We start from the raw sequence: 19,595 nt of genomic DNA, 5'->3' as shown, positions 1-19,595 counted from the left end.
CATGCAGCCACTTCTGAGCCCAGCACAGAGTGCTCCTGTCCCAGCCGTGGGCTGCAGGTTCTCCAGGAGTGTGCTGTGGGAGACAGTGTCAAAGGCCTTGCTGGAGTCCAAATAGACAACATCCACACCCTTTCCTGCATCCACCTGGTCATAAAAAGAGATCAGGTTGTTCAAACATGACCTACCCCTCCTAAACCCCTGCTGGCTGGGTCTGATACCCTGGCCATCCTATAAGTGCTGTGTGGTGACACTCAGTATAAACTGTTCCATAACCTTACCGGGTACTGAGGTCAGGCCAAGTGGCCTATAATTACCAGGATCCTCCTTCCCACCCTTTTTGTGAATGGGGGTCACACTGGCCAGCTTCCAGTCATCCAGAACCTCACCAGTGAGCCAGGACTGCTGGTAAATGATGGAGAGCGGCTTGGGAAACTCATCTGCCAGCTTCCTCATCACCCTGGGGTGGATCCCATCTGTTCCCATAGATTTATGAACACCCAAGCAGATCAGCAGTTCTCTGACTGCCTCCTCCTGGATAACAGGGGTCTCATTCTGCTCCCTGACACCATCTACCAACCCAGGAAGACAGTTGTCCTGAGGACAAGCTGTCTTCCCACTTAAGACTGGGGCAAAGAAGGCATTAAGCACCTCTGCCTTCTCCTCATCTGCAGTTACTGAGTTCCCTCCCACATCCAGTAGAGAACAAAGGTTGGTCTTACCCTTCCTTTTGACATTAATATATTTGTAAAAACATTTTTATTACCCTTTATAAATGCTGCCAAATTTGGTTTGAACTGAGCTTGGGCCTCCCTAATTTTTTCCTACATGCCCTAGCAACCCCCGTAAATACTTCCTGAGAGACCTGACCCTCCTTCCAAAGATGATACATCCTCTTTACATTCCTAAGTTCCTCTGAAACCTCGTTGCCCATCCAGGCTGGACGTTTGCCTTGCTGACTCGTCTTTCAGCACACAGGGACAGTCTGTTCCTGTGCCTTCAAGATCTCTGTTTTGAAACATGCCCACCCTTCTTGGACTCCTTTGTTTTTAAGGGCTGCTTCCCAAGGAATTCTGAATAAATCTCCTAAATAGACCGAAGTCTACCTTTCATAAGTAAAAGTCTTACTGATGTTCCTCCCGATTTCCCCAAATACCGAGAACTCTATAATTTCATGATCACTATGCCCCAAGTGGCTTCAAACCACCACATCTCCCACCAGCCCGTCTCTATTTGCAAACAACAAATCTAACACAGTCCCTCCCCTTATTTGAGCAAGCTTCTTAATACAACATGCTTTTACAAACATGGCTTTCACAAAAGAGACTAAAAGCCTTTATTAAATAAGTGTCAGAATTTGCGCTTAATTTACAGAATTCTTATCTTCCTCACATGGTAATCATTCCTCCCAAGAATTTCCTCTGGCTATAAGATGGGCACCTCAGTGTCGGAGAGAACTTACGGAACAATAGCCTCTTGGATATTTCCCCAGATCTGTTTGCCAGCCATGACTATGGTGAGCTGTGTCGTCAGTTCTATCAAACAGCCTGCAGGATCACACTGGTGGAGACAAACTGAGTGTCAATGGACGTGAATAATGGGTATCACCCAGATAAACTATATTCTACTACTGTATAAATGCAAGAAAGGAGATCTTAAAACTTGTAAGGACAATACTCAATTTCCACATGGACTGCCAGCTAAACCACTCTCTCAGGAAGGGCTTTAAGTGTTTCAAGTGTGAGACAAAACACATACCAAAACATAGCAACTATATGAAGACAGAGTAATTCAGAGGTGCTTCAGCAGATCTGTGCGCAGCACACACCCCTCAGCCTCAGCAAGGTGAATCTTTTGCACTCAATGAGCTCTCAACATGATGTTTTTTTAAGACCCATGGTGAGATCCACTGGTATTTCAGGAGAACTGGGACCAAGAAAAGCTTTATGATTTTACACTCTTGTGACTGACAGATTTTCACTGCTGGTGTTGCCCTGACTAGCAACAGCAGGAAGAGTCATTGGAAGCATCAACTTTAAGATAGCCAGCTGAGGTCCAGCTCAGTTCAGACCAAGCCTGCAGCTGGAAATTTATGACTGTGCAGACTGAAGGGAACAATTCACCTTAATTGAGAAAAACTTACCTCTTCATTTCGCCAACGATTAAACATGTATGTGTAGGCACCTGGGTAACCAACAAACTTCCCTTTGAAGAAGGCCACATAGAAGCAGGATGAATAGTAGTTGACAAACTGGAACAAAAACATTTTCATAGTGAGCCTGTTCTCATACTCCATGTGAGTTCTGGGGATCTCTGTGAAACCAGAAAACAATAATTTTATGTTCCTTTATTCCCTTTAAAAGGATACACATTCACAAATATTCATCATGCACAGTGATCTTAAAGGAAAGAAAAAAGCATAACAACTACAAACACTTCAGCAGATGGAGCTCCTGCTTTCAGATACTCTAGCCTTACTTTACAATGCAACGTTTGATGCAGGCAAAGGAAATTCATATTTAAAACCTCTATAAAATTTAATTTCCCCTTCTTTGTTCTGTTCATTAGCACTTGTCCAGCCCCAAATCTTACACTATTTTAGGAGATCTGAGATGAATCTCCAACAGTAACTAGAAGGTTCTCCTGTAGTATGAAGATTTCCCTGTTGGCAACACATGATTATTTTTTTTCTTTGTGGTAAAGAAGTATGTTACAATATTTTTTCCCCAACATACTGTATGTGTATATCATTAAAATCAGCAGAAACTGCATGGCCCATGTGCCTCTGAAAGGCGAGGCTCATAAAGGGCAGAAGAACAGGGCAGAATAGAAGAATATGGGCATCTTGGAGCTACTGTACTTCACCAAACCTTTGCTTAGGGTTTTGCTGCCTTTTGCTGCTCATTGTCTATCACATTTATATTTTTGAAGGCATCAGGAAGCCCTAAGCATATTATTGTCAAATGTCCTATTAAATGATAACATATAACCAATTCAAGTTGGGAAGTACTATAAGAAAGTACACCACAAACATTCAAGTCCTTCTGAATTGGTGAGGCAGATGTGTTGAACTTATCTGCCTTATTGTAAAGCTGTTTCATATAACTGAAGTAAACCGTTTCCAAGCTTGGTGTAAGTCTGCATGCCAGAAGAACATGAGGTATTTACTGGGAACCTGACATCAGAGTGTAGGACAGAAGAGGCAGCTCTCAGGTGAGGCAGTCTGCCTAGCTTGCAGCTCCCTAAAATATTTTTATTTTCAGTGAGTTGTTAAAATATGGATGTGAGGCACACAGTGTTCAGAGCACCAGAGGCAGGTTATACCTCCTCGTCTGAACACCAAATCTGGTGTAACCCTTTCAAGGAGTTCAAGAATGAATAAAGTCTGGGCAGACACTTCTGACAGCCCAGGCCACCCGAGGAGGGCAGCAGTCCTCCTCACACCAGTGAACTGTTATGCTCCCCCTGTAACCCACATCCCCAGGTAGTGCTGCCACTTGAGAATTACTCATCCACACTTGCAAATCAGCAAAATAACACCGCTGAGCCTTCATGCTTACAATTCTTGCTCCTCAAGAAAGAAAGATTTTAAAAATTATGATTTTTGTTTGTTTCTGTGTTTGTTAGGGGCAATTTTAGTTACTACTTGTTCTGTTTCAGTTTGGTCTGATTTGGCCAAGAGAGATAAGCAATACAGATCTCAGAGATGGTCTGTGGTAAATCAAAATCAACCAAATGCAACATCCCTTTAAGATTCTGCAAGGAACACCTTTCAACTCTTGACTCGACTTGCAAGATCTCACAAAAAAAAGATCAAACAACTGTTTTTATGAGAAGTGCACAAACTGCAAGTACCTAATATGTTCAGCTCTCCTCCCCAAGCTGAATGTATTCTGCAATCATTTCTTCCTATTAAACACCTTCTATCTCTAAATCATTAAGGACTAATAAAATGAAACAATTTTTTTTTTTTTAAATGTCTAAGAATGGCTCTCAGGAATGGTATTGCCAGCATGCAAGCAAAAGTCAAACATAAAATACACTACAAAAGCAGGCACTCTTTCTGGGCCTCCAGCTCTGAAGCAGGAGTACTGCTATCAATAGCTACTGCCACAATAGCACATCTTGGGCACAGCTTCTCATCCTGCTCAACCTCTGCCTTCCATCTTTGTAACTCCAAATCTGTACAGCCAGAGCTAAAGGAAACAATGCTCATAAAAACACGGAAAATTAACTATCCCATCCCACCTTTTCCCCCAGACTAAGAGTCATTATTAGTCTTTTTTTCTTGTGAAGATAGCTATGATTTATTTTTTCAAATATATTTGCAGGATTTCTAATTGAAATACTGCTACTTCAAGACAGCCCGATCTTGCTTTGATAACTCAAGATGATTTTAAACTATGTTCAGGTCTGTGATTGTCTCTCTAGACTAGTTCTAATATAAACAAGCACTATATGAAGAGAAACTAGGTTATGAGAACTACTGAAATGCAGGGAAAATATTCATTATGGCCGTGGATACTCCTAAGTCATTGCTGCAAGCTACTGTGAGCTATAAAGCTCCCACTGTGCCTGAGTTGAGAACAACAGCATGGAACACCTTGATGGTGTGCACTGGAATCTTCAATGATTCCTTCCAAGTTTTGCCTTCAAGTACCCCTCCTTACCCATATCAGTAATCCAGATGGCTATTCTCTCATAAAAGAAATTCAGTATCATGATGATGACAAAATTGAGGCAAGAGGCTGTGACTGAGGTTGCCAGCTGAGGGGTCAGTAAGCCGCTGATGGGCTGCAGCGTCTGAGTGTTCTCCATGAGGCTGGCGAAGGCAGCATACACTGCAAGGCGATACACAATCACAGCTATCATGCTGGCTATGATCAAGGACACCTGCAAAAAGGAGGAAGATTTGAAATACACTTGCAGCTTAGTATAGCTATACGCTATAGCTATATGCACGCAGCTTTAAAAACCAAGACGGAAACCATCATGCTTTATATTTTTAAAATTTTATTCTTTGTGGGTATGAGTTCAGCAGCACTGAAATGCAAAGTACACAGGCAAAATACTTTGTTATATTGTATACATTAAAACCAACAAAATTATTTTGTTAACATAAGAAAAGCTGACAACCATATACCAATATCTGAGGAAGTGCAGAAATTAAACTGTCCGCCCTGAAACTCACTCTGCATTCATTGTTGTGAATTCTTTTTTTTGTTTGCCTTGCCACAATTTTTTCGGTATGTCTGTTAATATCAAATAAGTGACAGAGAAAGTTATCCCCATGCTAAAATGTCCAATCAAATTACTAATTAATGACAGATTTCCACTGCCCTTTAAAAAAAAATTCAGAATTGAAGTGCTTTAAATGACAGCATGAAATGTGCAGAAGAGTACTAAAATCATGTGTTAACATCATGATTAAAACTAATTTATGTTAATGTGATGATTAGTAATGAACAGCATCTCTGTTACGTGTCAAAATGATGATTCAAAAAGATGCTCACCCAGAACAACACTGTAGCTCCTGAGATGCAGAATCGCACAGCCTGGCTAGTTAAAGGCAAATAAGGCTCCATCTCCTGAAACAGTCAAGTACAGCACAATTCATGTTATTCCCACATCTTATTCTAACATCAAGCAGAACACAGAGCTCTCATCAGCTGTGTGAAATTGCTCACATCCAAGGGAAACCATCCAGAACCCTGCCCCTCTCAAATGGCAGACAGAACATAATTTTGCCTTTATTTTCCTGATTTAATATATCAATTTCCATGTTACGAAACTTTCAGCATACAAGTGGATTTGCACACACGTCAACGCAGCATGTTCATACCTGAGTTATGGGATTCTTCTTCTTTTGGGTACATTTTGCCTCATACTCAGGCCTCAACTGGAGCTGTTGCTGTTCCTCTTCAAAATCAACCAAATCCCATTCATATTTCAGTCTTGCTTGCCGTCTCTTCCAAAACTCCAAGAAAAGTGTAACTACAATTTGCAAATGTTAAAATAGAGTTAAGGAAGAAGTGAAAATGTTCATGAACTAAGTTAAATATCTGCACTGGCTTCTTTTCTGTGGTTTATTATTTATCTTTACATTGTGACTCACTTATTTTTACTGACTACCAACTATAGTTCTCAGATAAGACCACAATACAAATCCAGTGATTTATCAGCTAATTGAATTCCAGAAGAGGATGACAAGGAAGATGCCAAGACAAGATATGGGTATTTCCACGGTTATGGTGATCACGTTCAATTAACTACTCTGTATATGCAAAAAGTAACGTGGAATTAAAAAGAACCTGATAATTCAACTAATTACTGTGTATAAACCTATAACACATAAATATTACAACAAATAAGCAGAACAGCTTCCAAGTAATATGGTCAAATACTTCTGTTGCTTTTTGATGTTATTTGGTATCATGGTGTCCTAGGGTGACTGTATGATACTGAATTGTATCCTCATTCATCTGTTTAGCCCAGAAGTAAGGTTTGTGCCTTTAAAACTACATTTGAGAGCAAAGGGGGAGAGAAGGAAAAGGGTGAAATTTTTTCACAGCTGTATTCAAAACATAGAGATATGAGCTTCATCTCTCTCTCTCTCTCTCACAGACCATGTTGTCTGCAGCATGGACAGGGAGTAGGACAAAACTCTCCTTTGCTTTTAGTTAGTTTTTTTAGCTAGCTGAGGCAGAAAAGTTCCCCAGACTGTGGCTTTTCTTTTTCTTGGAACTGTTTGAACCTGTTCTGGAGTGAAAACCCAGAAAAATACCTGGAGCTCACGCCTGTGGTCCACTGGGGCCCAGGATGCAGCATTTCCAGTGCAGGAGGGACTGATAAGAGACAGAGTGAGCCAAGCTACAGCCCCTGAAAAGGACTTTCTGAATTTGCCACCTCTTCAGAACAATGAGAGCTTCCATTGTTTAATATTATTCATTTTTTATGCTTGTGAATATTTGTTTTTTAAATAAACAGTTTTTTCCAATTTTCTCCAAGGAGATTTATGTCTCCCATACTGGGAGGGGCCACTTGAATTTGATTTCTAGGGGACCCTTTTGGAGGTTTCCTCACAAATTTGCCCTAAACCAGGACACATGGTCATTTTGAAGACAGTGAACGTCCGATGATTTTCATACAATCAAGGGTTGGGCTGACCTAAGAATTTTTTAAGACATTAGAGGGAATTGATTTCATATATAAACAACTATAAAATTTATAATACTATGTAACATTTTAAGAGCCCTTTATAAATTACTTTAAAATGTAAACATTTTGTAATCTGATTGTTCTTATCTGAACTGAGGAAGTTTTATGGTTTAGACAAACACAGGAAAGTTTATCTTCTGCAGTTCTAAACTCTTTGACTGGTACTTCCTGAATGACTAATCCATGTCATGCAAATGCTAGTTCTTAGAAACCAAGAAAAGTTTAGTAAAACAGACATACAACAAAAATCTTATTAGATTTTAAATAATAATTCTATATGAAAGTGAGAGATTAGATGCACTGTTAAAATTACATAGGTTTTCTATTAGCACACAAGAATTTTTGTGAGTTAATGAAATATCTATATACAAGTTGAACATTTAATGATGACATTTCATACAAACAGTATGAAACAAGAGCATTGTATTTAAAGAAATAAGAAGAAGTAACTTTGCTATCTGGAATTTATAAACCTTCAGAGAGTTGAAGAAAAGAACATGTATTCAACACAATGTTCTTAGAAGTCTGAAGAGGTATCATTGGTGTGAAACTATGATTATAGAGGCCAGAAATCCACCTATTTCTCCATCATCAAAACATACTACAGTGTATGAAGTTCACTGGGGTAGATTCCAATGAATTTCCTCATCCCAGAAGTACAGCTAATACAGCGGCAGTGATGGACCACCATCCATCCAGTGAAAGGGCACAAAACTCCCCATTCCCTCACTGAGACACTGATGATGTGAAGGGCTGAGCAGAGAGGACTCTTACCTGGGCTGCATTAGGTTGGACCCCTCTGGTTAGTAAGGAATTAATCAAATTTTAGTAGTAAAGAGTACACAATGCTTATGTTGTTCTTATGGTATCCCAGATGCCTGCTTGGGTTTTTTTAAGTCTTAATTCCTCTGAAACTTTAGATTATTTTCACTCATTCATCACTTCTGCACCTGAGGCAGGATACTAAAGTGAAGCCATTATTCCCCTTCTTCCCACTTCCCGTGTCCCTCAGCAGCTTGGCCAAGATCTCCCTATTGCTTGACATAAAACTTATCAAATGTACTCACCCCATATACCCATGAAAATGGCAAAAAAAAGAGTTGCCACGTTGTCAAACAAATGGGAATACTGCAAGAGAAGACCCAGGAACAGGTCAGTACCAAGACAGTTTTCAGGATGAACAAAAATGACCGGTGGCTGCAGAACCAGATACACACCTGTGAGGCCTCACAGGTGGTGTTTAGTCTCCAGTACTCACAGTCTCGGTCACAAAGTGGGCACATGATGATCTCTCCTCCAATTGCAGGGTCACAGATTTCTTTGCTAAGCAGGAAAACATTGTAAAGTATCTGCTTCCACAGCATCTTAAAAGATGTTATATAAAATTTATTTAAAAAATAAATAGGAGCTTCATTTATTCAAAGCTTAACATTTGCAGCTTCATAGCAAAGATGCCACATCTTGTCACATTCACTGGTATTAACCAGTGGCTGGTCAGGGCAAATCAAGAATGAAGCAACTGCTAGAAGGAGTAGAATTAATAATTCCTGTGATATGGGCTTTTTGACTCTACCATCAATGAATCAGGAGTCTGTCAGGAGCTGTACTGTACATGCACAAGATATAAACCATGTTATTTCTTTCGGGCAAGATATAAACCATGTTATTTCTCATCAGGTTAGCAATGACATCAAAACACCTTTTCTAAAAGCAGAGAGACCACTTCAGCTTTTATATCTGCAGTAAAATTTGCTACTTCAATTCAATGATAGTGGGTAAAATTTAGAATTCTGTGACAGTCCTTTGGTATCCAGAGAAATCTCAGTATGTATAACAGTATTCCCAGATGAATTCTTAACATAGCTAAAATAGAAGTCTCAAAATTATATTATTCAACAGAATAGATGAGAATTTTAACTTGTTAGTCATAGTTAAAACTCAAAATTTTATAGAAAGTTTATAGTTTTATAGTTAAAACTCAAAATTTTATGAAAGCTTTCTTACTGAAAACAGTGAGCAACGAGAAGTCAACCCTCTTTTCCTCTCCCCACCCCCAATTCCTGAATACAATAAATCTTTGGACTTATGACAAAACAAATACTATGCTTACTTAAAAAAAAAAACACCAAACTGTGGCTTCTTAGATATTGGATCCCTTTTTTATGGGAGAACACTGCTGATCTGTCTTACTCATGCTTTTGGTTAGTACAAATGATGACCTACACAAAAAGTTAGACTGCTCTGCAAGATAGATTAAATAGACGAACTTAAGGCAACAATAAACACTCAAACAATTTTGAGAGATCTAAGGGGTACTCTCAGGTCTTCATATATTGCAGCTTCTCCAATAGATAGCTATTGCCAACAAAATATTGCTTTTCACCTGCAAGTTGAGTCTTACTAACTGATAGTCACAAGTTCTGCATTAGTGGTCCACCACCTTTACAGTCAATAAAGACAGCTGAAGAACAAATTTGTTCTTCAAATTTGACAGCTGAAGAACAAAATTGTCTGCTCTGACAAGCTTTAAAAGCTTGTTACCTGTTGAGTAACAACAAGAATAGAATTTTTTTTACAGGAATAAAATTTTCACTTTGCTTAGCTTTTGCCTAGAAGATTTTCAGTGTTATACTTACCTGCTCATATTTTCATCCATTGTAAACAAGCCATAAAGGAAACAGATTAAGCCAACAACTGCTGCAAGGAATAACATCTCGGTGTAAAATCCCAGCCAGGCAAAATAGATTCCAATCTTCTCACCATAGTACTTTCTGAATACAAAAAAAAAGCAATTAATAGGAACACAAAGCAAATTTAAAACTGTAGTAGAGTAAACTGGCCAGAGTAAAAGCAAAATACTTGGCAAAATTCTCCTTTAACAGAAGAGTAAATGCACTGAGGTACTGTGGAAAATGAGGGCTGAAACTGGCCACGAGAAGTTACTCAAGCTGTATGAACAAGATGAATGATCAGGAAATATGGCCTCTTTTGTCCCTTTTTTCCTCCTAGCAGAAACTAACATTAAAATTGCTCTTTCCTCTTTTCAACAGAATTGCATAAGTGAAGATTTACTTTCTGATTTTTCCAAGGAGTTACACAAACGAAACAGCACAACAGTTCTGACCATATGGTTAAAACAAATAGGTAATCCACAGAAATACAACCACTTGTGTTACAAACAAGGAAGTGTAACGTGTGAACAAAGCAACATTCTGTTGAATCACATCAGCTGAATCAAAGAGATCTTAAGTGAGTTTAAATCTGGGGTTAGAACTAAGAGTCAAGATTCCAAACTGATTTTATCGGTATTTTTTCAAGTCTGTGGTGAAATTTTAACATTTCAAATAAACCTTTAATTTTTTTTTTGCAGAGATTGTTTAAAAAATCTGAGGTATTCTATGTATGTGTTTCTTTAACAGCTGAATTATCTGTAATATACCTGACCCCAGGAGGACTGGCTAGATGGAAAGAGGCTTGATTTGAGATAAAGCATTTTTCCACTTCTCAGTAGAAAGCTCTGTCATGTTCTCCCAGGACACAGTGCCCAATTAATATCCAGTTCTCACTGGATATTAAAAGAGGCAAAGTTTTCCTGATGCCTTAAGTTTTAGCTTTTATATATTTCAGATTCTGTGCTGCTTTAGTGTGTAGCTCTGAGCTTCATATTAAGTGATGGTAAGCTCTCTTCACAGATTAGGTAGATAAAACAATCCTTTCCTAGCTGGGGACTAAGGACAGCCTATACAAGTTTCAGGCCCAAGAGCATAAACAATGTGGACTAAAGAGAGAAAACAAGAAGGATGGGACTTCATAACCTAAAGCTATAATTGGACAATTAACTCAAATATGCTAACGGACCAAAACTTATAGAAGTGTGAGACCTCATTACCTATCGTCCATTTTGTGACCATTTTGGTTCATCTTTGGTGTAGCCCTGGCTGGGCTCTTGTGCTGCCCAAGGTCTTTTAATAAATACCTACTTTATTCTTTAACTCTGTGTAGCTTCTGTTCTATGTCAGCCTTCTCAAGGCATCATTCCTAGCAGGAGCAAGTTACAGATGAATATACACTGCATTCCAGTGAAAAGCAAGGAAACAACGACTCCCAGGTAGTACCTCACCTGATAAGGACCAAAGGCTGCTCTTTATAGAAGCGCAGGAAGCGGGCCCACTCCATGTAGAGCGTGTACCTCTCGCTGTCACAGTTCGGGTCACTTGCCTTCTTCCAGTACTGGCACTGTGAGCAAATCAGAGTAAGGGGAAAACACCTCAGCAACAGACCCAAACACTACATCGAAAGAGACAAACAGGAACGATGATGCACCCCTCTTAGGACTGTGGCGTTGGTCATTATCAGGTATCTTAACTGTCAAATACTACGAAAATTTTGGAACTTCATCCCCTTCCTAGAAATTAAACAGTGTAAAATAACCACAGTTTCTGACAGCTTTTGCAATTTTATTTTGTGCCATAGAACTCCACTTCTAGAAATATTTGGCTATATCAATTGTTCACTTTGTGATCTTGGTTTTCTTTTTTTCTGAATGTCTCCCAATCACAAAGAAAAGCATGAAAATTGGTTTCTAAATAAACCAATAGAAGTTTAAGTAACCTAAAGTTTGCATTTTGAAAATATTCTGACAGATTAAATAATTATTTTTAGACAAAGATTTTTGAGTCTGTCTCACAAGTTTTAGAATTTTTTCATAAGATTTCTTAGAAAACCTAAGTAATGTCCATTCGCTCAATTATTTCTTTTTCTAAGGAAAATAAAATATTTTCAAACATTAAAAAATATAAATCTATATACAGTATTTAATAATGTCTTCTGGTAGAATTCAGAGATATAAATACTCAACTTAAGTTCACTAAAGCATAGTGACATCTGAAATAACCTTTAAAAACACAGAGAGAATTTAGGATTTAAGTAAAAAATAAAACACAACATTTAGGAGGAAAAATTTTTAAAGCTAAAAAACCCATGTAAAATACTGTAACCCATCTCTCTCTTGTTTTCTCCGTGGAATTTCAGGACTAAGTCCACATATGTCATATTAAAAACTGATCTTACAGCAAAATTAAACATAGTATTTACTATCCTTACCATATTTGCAGTATTCAGTATTTGTACCCAAAGGTCACTGGGAGATGGACAAGTCACCATCCCACACTGAACTGGCAAGGTTCAGGCAACTTATCTGACTTCAGTCCCAAAATGGTATGATCCCAAGAGTTTTTCTCTAACTGCAGGTACTGCACAGTACTGTGTAACTACAGTATGTGCATGTGCACACCCTATGCACACACATTGCTGAATGTATGCATCTGCAGTAAAGATTCATTCCTAAGGTACTACTGCGTGGTCCATGCCATCAACATTACAGGAATGTCATGGAGTAAGTCTCTAAAGAAATTATGTGACTGACACATATTCTAAAAGCTCATTTCAGCACACAAAAGCCAAATAGTAGGACTGACAGGTATGTCTTGCGTGTTATAAAATGGAATCAAATACTGGGACCAATTGAAAGGTTTGAGTATATTTTCGTATCTCCTGGAACAGCAAATGTCACAGTAGATAAAAGAGTGCAAACACTGGGAAATGCTCAAGGGAGCAGAAAGCCGAAATACTTACATCATGAAGAGGATATGCAGCTGTATAGGTGCCATTGTTTAGCAGTCTCTTAATCCCAAATTTTTTCTTCCCTTCTTCTGTTCCATATGGGCAACGTGTAAGAATATAATTAACCTGAGATTCAAGAATGAGAATTTTAGACATTTCCTATTCTAAGGCCATTAAATAGAAATCTATAATAGATGTGCACTGTATAATCTGCAAGAACAACATGCAAAAGCAAAAGGTATTTCTTCAGAAGGCCTTATCTCATGTAAGAATACTGGGGGCACAGTTGCCTTGTAGACATCCAGAAGATCAGTTCCAACAATTATTCTATATTTCTAAGAAAGATGCACAGGTACTCAGGCCTCTCTGTAGCTCAGTTACCATGGTTTCTATACTCACTCCTTCCTCACAATGAATATTCCAATGGGGCCATGTAAATCTATATGTAAACGTAAGTAGCCAAATTCACATACGTACTATTCTGTTTCTCATGGATGGTGAGAAGAAAGTGCTCTCATCATTAATGAGGTACAGCTCCTGCTTGTCCTTGCTGAATGGTGCTGTGAAATAATCCGGTTCAGGGTGCATCACCTTCTCGGGCAACCTCAGTGGGAAAAGCACACAGTCCAGGGGGTTCTCCACCAGGGGGGGAATGTCATTTTCCCTGATGGGAACTTTAATGTTCAGCACTTCTGCATATGTGATCAGAACCTCCCACGGCGCATGGATCTTCACAAAAAAAATCTTGCCATCTTCAGATTCCTGCTCCAGAAAAGTTAAATCAGACATTTTACCAAACCGTGTTTTATTGCAAGATTTATGGGAATATTTTTCATATAAAATGTATTGCCTTTTACATATTTTTAAAGGATTTAAAAACAAAGTAGGAGGGAATAGAAGGACCTTGTGTGCGTGTACATATATATATTTACCGAAAAGCTTATCTGAGTGGTTGGCTGTTCACAAAAAAAACCTTTGCATTGCTACAAGTTCACAAAGGCTTTTCAAACTGTATTAATCTCATACACTGAAGCATGAAAATTTTAATTACACTGGAAACATGAAGAATAATCTTGTCATAGGCTTCATGTAACATGTATGTTCTTCTAGTGCTGCTCTGCATTCACAAGCTGGCAATCAGAAGGGTTTTTAATATTGCTCCATGAATTCCCTACCTATGGATGTTACAGAGTCTGAACTTCATCAAGAGTTATTTTACTCAACTCAGCCTCTGGCATGCTGACTCCATCAATCAAAATCGCACGTCCTCCAGTTACTACCGCAAACAGTACCACTAATCAAACGTCCTCAAGGTTACAGGGTCCTTCCTCATAATTACAACATCCAGTGGGCATAAGTAATCCATTCTCTGCCTTCCAAACTTGTTACTCATTGTTAGATTGGATTAAAATCAGCTGTAAGCATACTTCCCATTTATGTGGATATAAAGCAAATTACAGCTATTTTGCCTTCTTGTTATGAAAGCAAATACTTTGTTTTTGTTATGAAAGGAAAAACAAAAGCTTCCTCTTGAATCAAAATTATTCTGCTTCCACAATTCTTATCAATGTATCTGGAAAAAGCACTCAAATTAACCTTGTTTTCCCTAAATTAGTCACACTCCACTGAAATCCACGAGTTTAATTTATAATTTTTCTCAGAGAAAGAAAGTGGTTTATTTATTTCCAGGTCCTATTCTTTTTGGTCGTATTTTTTCTTTTTTTACCTTCTTGTCTTCTATTTCTAGCTCCAAACCAGCCTTTTGCAGGTTGCTCTCAAATTCTTTTCTCCTTTCCTGAAGAGAAACAAAGACACTTTAGTAACTGATGAAGTTAGCAACCAATCACTCACCAATGACTCACTGGGTTTCACTTCTCTCAGCTGCCCTGATGACAACCCCTTAAGGCTATGTGACCTTCTCAAAGCAAGCCGACAAAAACCAGCCAATACACAGAGGCCACCTTCTAGTGAGGGTCAGATTTGTGATGGGAACCCACCAGGAATTGCACTGACTAGCCACAGGGCACCCACTGGGTAGGAAAAGGCTTGTTCTGGGCTATCTGGGTCATCAGAGAAGCAACTGATGTCTTGTGTTTTGAGCACTTCTGACTTCAGGAGGCTGGTGTGTGGGGTGTGTTCAAGTTTAGCTACATTTCCAAGAGAAAGATGAAAAGAAAAATTCTAGAAGCTTACAGCTTCATCTGAGTGCTTACAGCTTCATCTATTTACCACACCTATTTATTTTGCATATTTATTTATACAATTACTGATTACAGACAATTCAAACAGTATTTCACAAACATCACTGATAAGACCAACAGATCACTGCATGTGCTTAGCTTGCATAAAGACAGCATGGACTTCATGCAGAGATAACAAATCTGCCCATGGCAGTGTTTGGTGGCTGCATGACTTGCGTGAACATGATATTCTTCTTGAACTCTTTTTTTGCAAAGTAATTCCTAAGTCATGTCTTTAGGCAAGAACATTTTCTTCCTCTCTCCCTCTGTATAATTTTTGCTCCTCTTGAGAGACTGTATTAATTTCCTCTTAATTATACAAAATTTGCTGAAGAACTGCCAGAATAACAATAAATTATGCCAAATATTGAGCCCTACTCTCTTTAAAATGCACAAGCTAGACCACAAATTTATTCCTAACTAAACCCTGCCATGCTGTCTAATGTTTCTTCTATTGAAAAGTCTTAATTACAGTTTTCAAACATACTTTAAAAAACCCCAAAACACAATAGTTTTCAGCCAGTTTTCTTTTCCTGCATGTCAGCGAGGAGTAGACTGCCAATTTTTGCATTTCAGTTTGCATAACCCACTCAGACAAATGAATGCAGACTGAAGAATAGCTTTCATAGCCCTCAGATGTTTTCCTGTGTTAGTGGCCAATCATTTTTATGTGTCACATCTGATTTTGCCAAATATTACTAGATATTAAATTAGACACTCAACTATATAAACTTACGAATATGATAACTCCTGAGTTCTAGCACATGCTGGGGGCAAAAGCAATTCCATGCACTATTTTTCCTACAAACCTGCCTAAATGCAACTGTATAAACATGTCAGAGAACTCTGGCTTGCTGACATGATAATCAGAGAACAACACAACTAAAAGGTGATTTAAGAATGTATGTTAAGATGCTATAGAAAAGCTGACATTTAGGCCTAGTATCCAAAGCTATATGCTACTCTGCATTACCTTTTCTCCTACCAAAGTACACTGGTGTGTACCCTTTCTCCAGCAAACACTGGAAGAGAGCCAAGCAAGTCAAGTCAGAGGCTTGTCTGCCACCAGACACCAGCCAGCTTCTCTCCAGCTGTGCAGCTCCGGAGCAGACAGAGCCAAAGGGTCTGGCCCCATCTTAATTATCTTTCCTTACAATACACTTAAGTGTGATGAACTGCAGTGCTCTAATAGAAATTTTGCTCTTTTTACCACCTTGCTTTTCTCCCACAAGCCCTCTCCTGAAACCAATGCAATGTACTATACTTTCCAGTTAATGGGAAAAACATTTTTAAAAGGAAATCAATCTACTGGAAAAAAAAAATCCTCTCCCTTTTCTTGTCAAATACTGGATTTCTTCATGTCACCATCAAAGGCTTAAAATGGACAAAACGCATCATTGGATCAGAGCTGGTTGTTTTTAATGTGTACTTAGAATTTTAAGCTTACTGCCCTGAACCTAATAAACTATCCCTGGTGCATATATTCAGACTCTGCTTTCGATGCCAATCTGCAGTCAAAGAGGCATGAGGAAAACTCTGCAAGTCATCACATCCACCATATTATCTCACATAATGTGGGATAAGCACAGACTAACTTTATCATCTAACATGTATTGGGCTGTAATGAACCATCCCAACTAAGATTAAAGTCCTAAGTCCAGCAGTACTATTATGCCCAGCAATACTATTATAAACACTGCATAATCAGGTACCTAGGGAGGAGAGATAACTTCTACAAACCCAATTCTGATAACAATGCTGTTACAACAACTGGTAACAATGCAGGTCCAAGTCCTGGTGGGTCCATTCTGACTCAGCATATTCTGTGATTCTTTAATTCCTGGCCCTGCACAAGACACTCCAAGAGTCACACTGTGTGCCTAAAAGTGTTGTGCAAATGCTTCTTGAACTCTTGTCAGGCTTGGTGCTGTGACCAGTGCCCTGGGGAGCCTGTTCCAGTGCCCCTGGGTAAAAAACCTTTAGTTTCTAACACCCAATCTAAACCTCCCCTGACTCAGCTTCATGCCGTTCCTTTGAGTCCTGTCATTCACTGGTCTCAGAGAGAAGAGATTGGTAGTTCTCCCTCCTCTTCCACTCACAAGAAAATTGTACACTGTGATGAGGTTCCCCTCAGTCTCCTCTTCTCCAGGCTGAACAAACCAACTGCTCTCAGCTGCCTCTCATAAGGCTTCCCCTCAAGGCTCCTCACCAGCCCCATGGCCCTCTTTTGGACACTCTCTCAACCTCTGTCTTTTTTTATATTGTGGTGCACAAAATCACACACAGAACTCAAGGTGAGACTGCCCCAGCTCAGAGCAGAGCAGGACAATCCCTCCCTTGCCTGGCTGGTGATGCTGTACCTGATGCCCCCTCCTAAGACCGGGTTGGCCCTCCTGGCTGCCAGGGCACTGCTGACTCATTGAACTTGATCGTTGTGGGTCCCTTCCAACGCAGGATATGCTGTGATTCCTTCTGCAACTACCAACTAAATTTTTGCAAAGCTGGGTGGTGTGGTTTGAGCTCAGACTGAGCCCAGCTTTCAGCCACTCCTGCAGACCTGGGGGTGCAGCTGCTAACAGGGCTAACAGCAGCAACAAGCATCTGATACTTGCTGCCCGTGGCTCTAAGAAAGCTGAAGTTTCTGTCAGAGATGGTGAAAACTGGGAAAGGAACTCAAAATTTCCTTCTTTATCTCTGTACCCCACTGGGGACAGAGAGACTTTGCTTCCAGTCAACATAGGAGTGGAGTTACTTTGCACAGAGATCTATGAGTCCTAATGCTCTGTAGTACTTGTGAAGAAATATACTTATGGACAATAAAGACTATGTTATGGTCATACATCAATACTTTGTTAGATATTTTTATAAATTCTATTTATTTTTTCATGTTCACATACATTTCATATGGTGGTGAAATATTTCCACATGTGCTGGAGGCTTTAAGGAATAATATTGTCTCAAAAAGTTGTAATCCTAATTTTTATTCAGAGACCTTTGTGGTTTGGATCTGTTCATGTAGCTTACAGAAGGCAAGTTCAAAACAGCTGAAGGCAAGTTCAAAACAGCATTCCAGTTGAAGCTGGAATGTATCTGGGAATATCAAAAAGTTAAAAGTTGTTCTGCATGAAACTAAGGGAGAAGATGAAAACTGTCTCTTACATCTGTATCAGGGATATGCTGAAACACACAAAGAAGATATTTATCCCATTCTTAGAAATGCAGAATAAAGGTGTTTCCTTGAGACTAGGAAACAAAACCCTTTGTCACAACTGTTATTCTCCTCCTATAAACACTTCTATTCTTAGCTGTTCCATTTTACTGCATCATTGTACTACCATAAAATAAACATTTCTTTCTATGATAACTGTACAATAGCAAGTAGAGTGTATATCAGACAAATTCCAGAGTCTGTAGTTCATCAATATGTAAATCTTGTTACCACAAAGACAACAGCACAGTACTTGTATGCTAAGAAGTCTGCACTAATTTATGGACATACTAATTGCATAAAGATCTATGGTGAACATAATTGTAGGGCATATGCAGATGCCCCACGAACTGTGTAAAAAAGTTGGTATTTCCATGACTGTTTGTCCAGTGACCACAGAGTTTATCTACAGGGCCACTGACCTTCCTCCATGAGGCCATAAACTCTTTTGCAAGGAACAGACATACACAGAATTAAATATCACAAGACTTAATGTGGATGTTTAGGTCTTTTGAAAGACAGAGATATTCTCCTAGGAAGTGCATTTTTATGTCAAAGAGGAAGGACAATATTAGCTACTAACACATGGGCTTTTTCCCATGTGAATCATTCAGTCAATAATGACACCCATGGACATGGACTCTGGTCTGGCAAAGATTCCTACAAACCCCTAATGAGCCAAAAATCAATGAGAAGGAAACTGCTGCACACAACATGAGTGAGTGCCTAGACTGATTATCTGACTCATTTTCCTTCCCACCCGAAACATAACCTAAATAGTATTAATTTCTTCCCTCATTTTAAATAATTCAGGTACGACTAATGGAAAAGTTTAAGAGTTGCTTTGACAAATTTTGTATGGGTATCTTTCTTCTCCCTACAATGAGTGGACTTCTCTTCCTTTTTGAAATGCATTTTGCTTCAGGGGAGAAGAAAGCATCTAGCAAGGACTACGGCCTGACAAAGAGTCAGGGTGAGTTTGAAAAAGTATGCTTGCATATAAACCTATGGTATCACAGTTATCAAATAACCTGGTCTCCCAAGAAAATCTTTGGAATGTGGCTAGGTGAGCAAAGCTGACTGAGATGGGCTGTGTTCTATGCTGGATTGTATTTGGATGCAAGGACAGGCAGCAGAAGTTCTTAATGAAAACAGTATTTTCTTCATAAAAGAATGAAATCAATATGCAATTTTTAACAGCCTAATCTCGCACTATTTTTCCAAAGGAAATTTGAATTTTTAATTATTAAATACTTCAATATTACAAGATAAAGATTGTAACTGTTCTTTGCTTCAAAGACCAATAGTTT

General features: G+C 39.0%; 1 protein-coding gene and 1 long non-coding RNA gene across 7 annotated transcripts in view; one reads left to right on the top strand and one right to left on the bottom strand.

Moving 5' to 3' along the window:
* The window catches only part of ANO5 (anoctamin 5), a 56,634-nt gene that overhangs the window by 9,864 nt on the left and 27,175 nt on the right, over positions 1 to 19,595 (bottom strand). For all 6 annotated transcript variants that reach the window (XM_068194186.1, XM_068194187.1, XM_068194189.1 and 3 more), the window contains 12 exons: positions 14,564 to 14,632; positions 13,315 to 13,599; positions 12,850 to 12,963; positions 11,336 to 11,451; positions 9,852 to 9,986; positions 8,433 to 8,538; positions 8,283 to 8,343; positions 5,840 to 5,991; positions 5,511 to 5,585; positions 4,668 to 4,890; positions 2,141 to 2,310; positions 1,460 to 1,557 (listed from right to left, as the gene is read on the bottom strand). In XM_068194186.1, the coding sequence (XP_068050287.1) occupies positions 1,460 to 1,557; positions 2,141 to 2,310; positions 4,668 to 4,890; positions 5,511 to 5,585; positions 5,840 to 5,991; positions 8,283 to 8,343; positions 8,433 to 8,538; positions 9,852 to 9,986; positions 11,336 to 11,451; positions 12,850 to 12,963; positions 13,315 to 13,599; positions 14,564 to 14,632 (1,604 nt within the window). The remainder of the gene's footprint in view (positions 1 to 1,459; positions 1,558 to 2,140; positions 2,311 to 4,667; positions 4,891 to 5,510; positions 5,586 to 5,839; positions 5,992 to 8,282; positions 8,344 to 8,432; positions 8,539 to 9,851; positions 9,987 to 11,335; positions 11,452 to 12,849; positions 12,964 to 13,314; positions 13,600 to 14,563; positions 14,633 to 19,595) is intronic.
* Positions 8,861 to 10,035, top strand: LOC137476123 (uncharacterized). Its single transcript, XR_011000259.1, has 2 exons — positions 8,861 to 9,145; positions 9,179 to 10,035. It is a non-coding gene; the product is annotated as an uncharacterized lncRNA (long non-coding RNA).

Source organism: Anomalospiza imberbis, chromosome 6 (genome assembly GCF_031753505.1).
Source record: "Anomalospiza imberbis isolate Cuckoo-Finch-1a 21T00152 chromosome 6, ASM3175350v1, whole genome shotgun sequence".
NCBI classification, from domain to species: domain Eukaryota; kingdom Metazoa; phylum Chordata; class Aves; order Passeriformes; family Viduidae; genus Anomalospiza; species Anomalospiza imberbis.
This window is presented reverse-complemented; position numbering and strand designations above follow the sequence as displayed.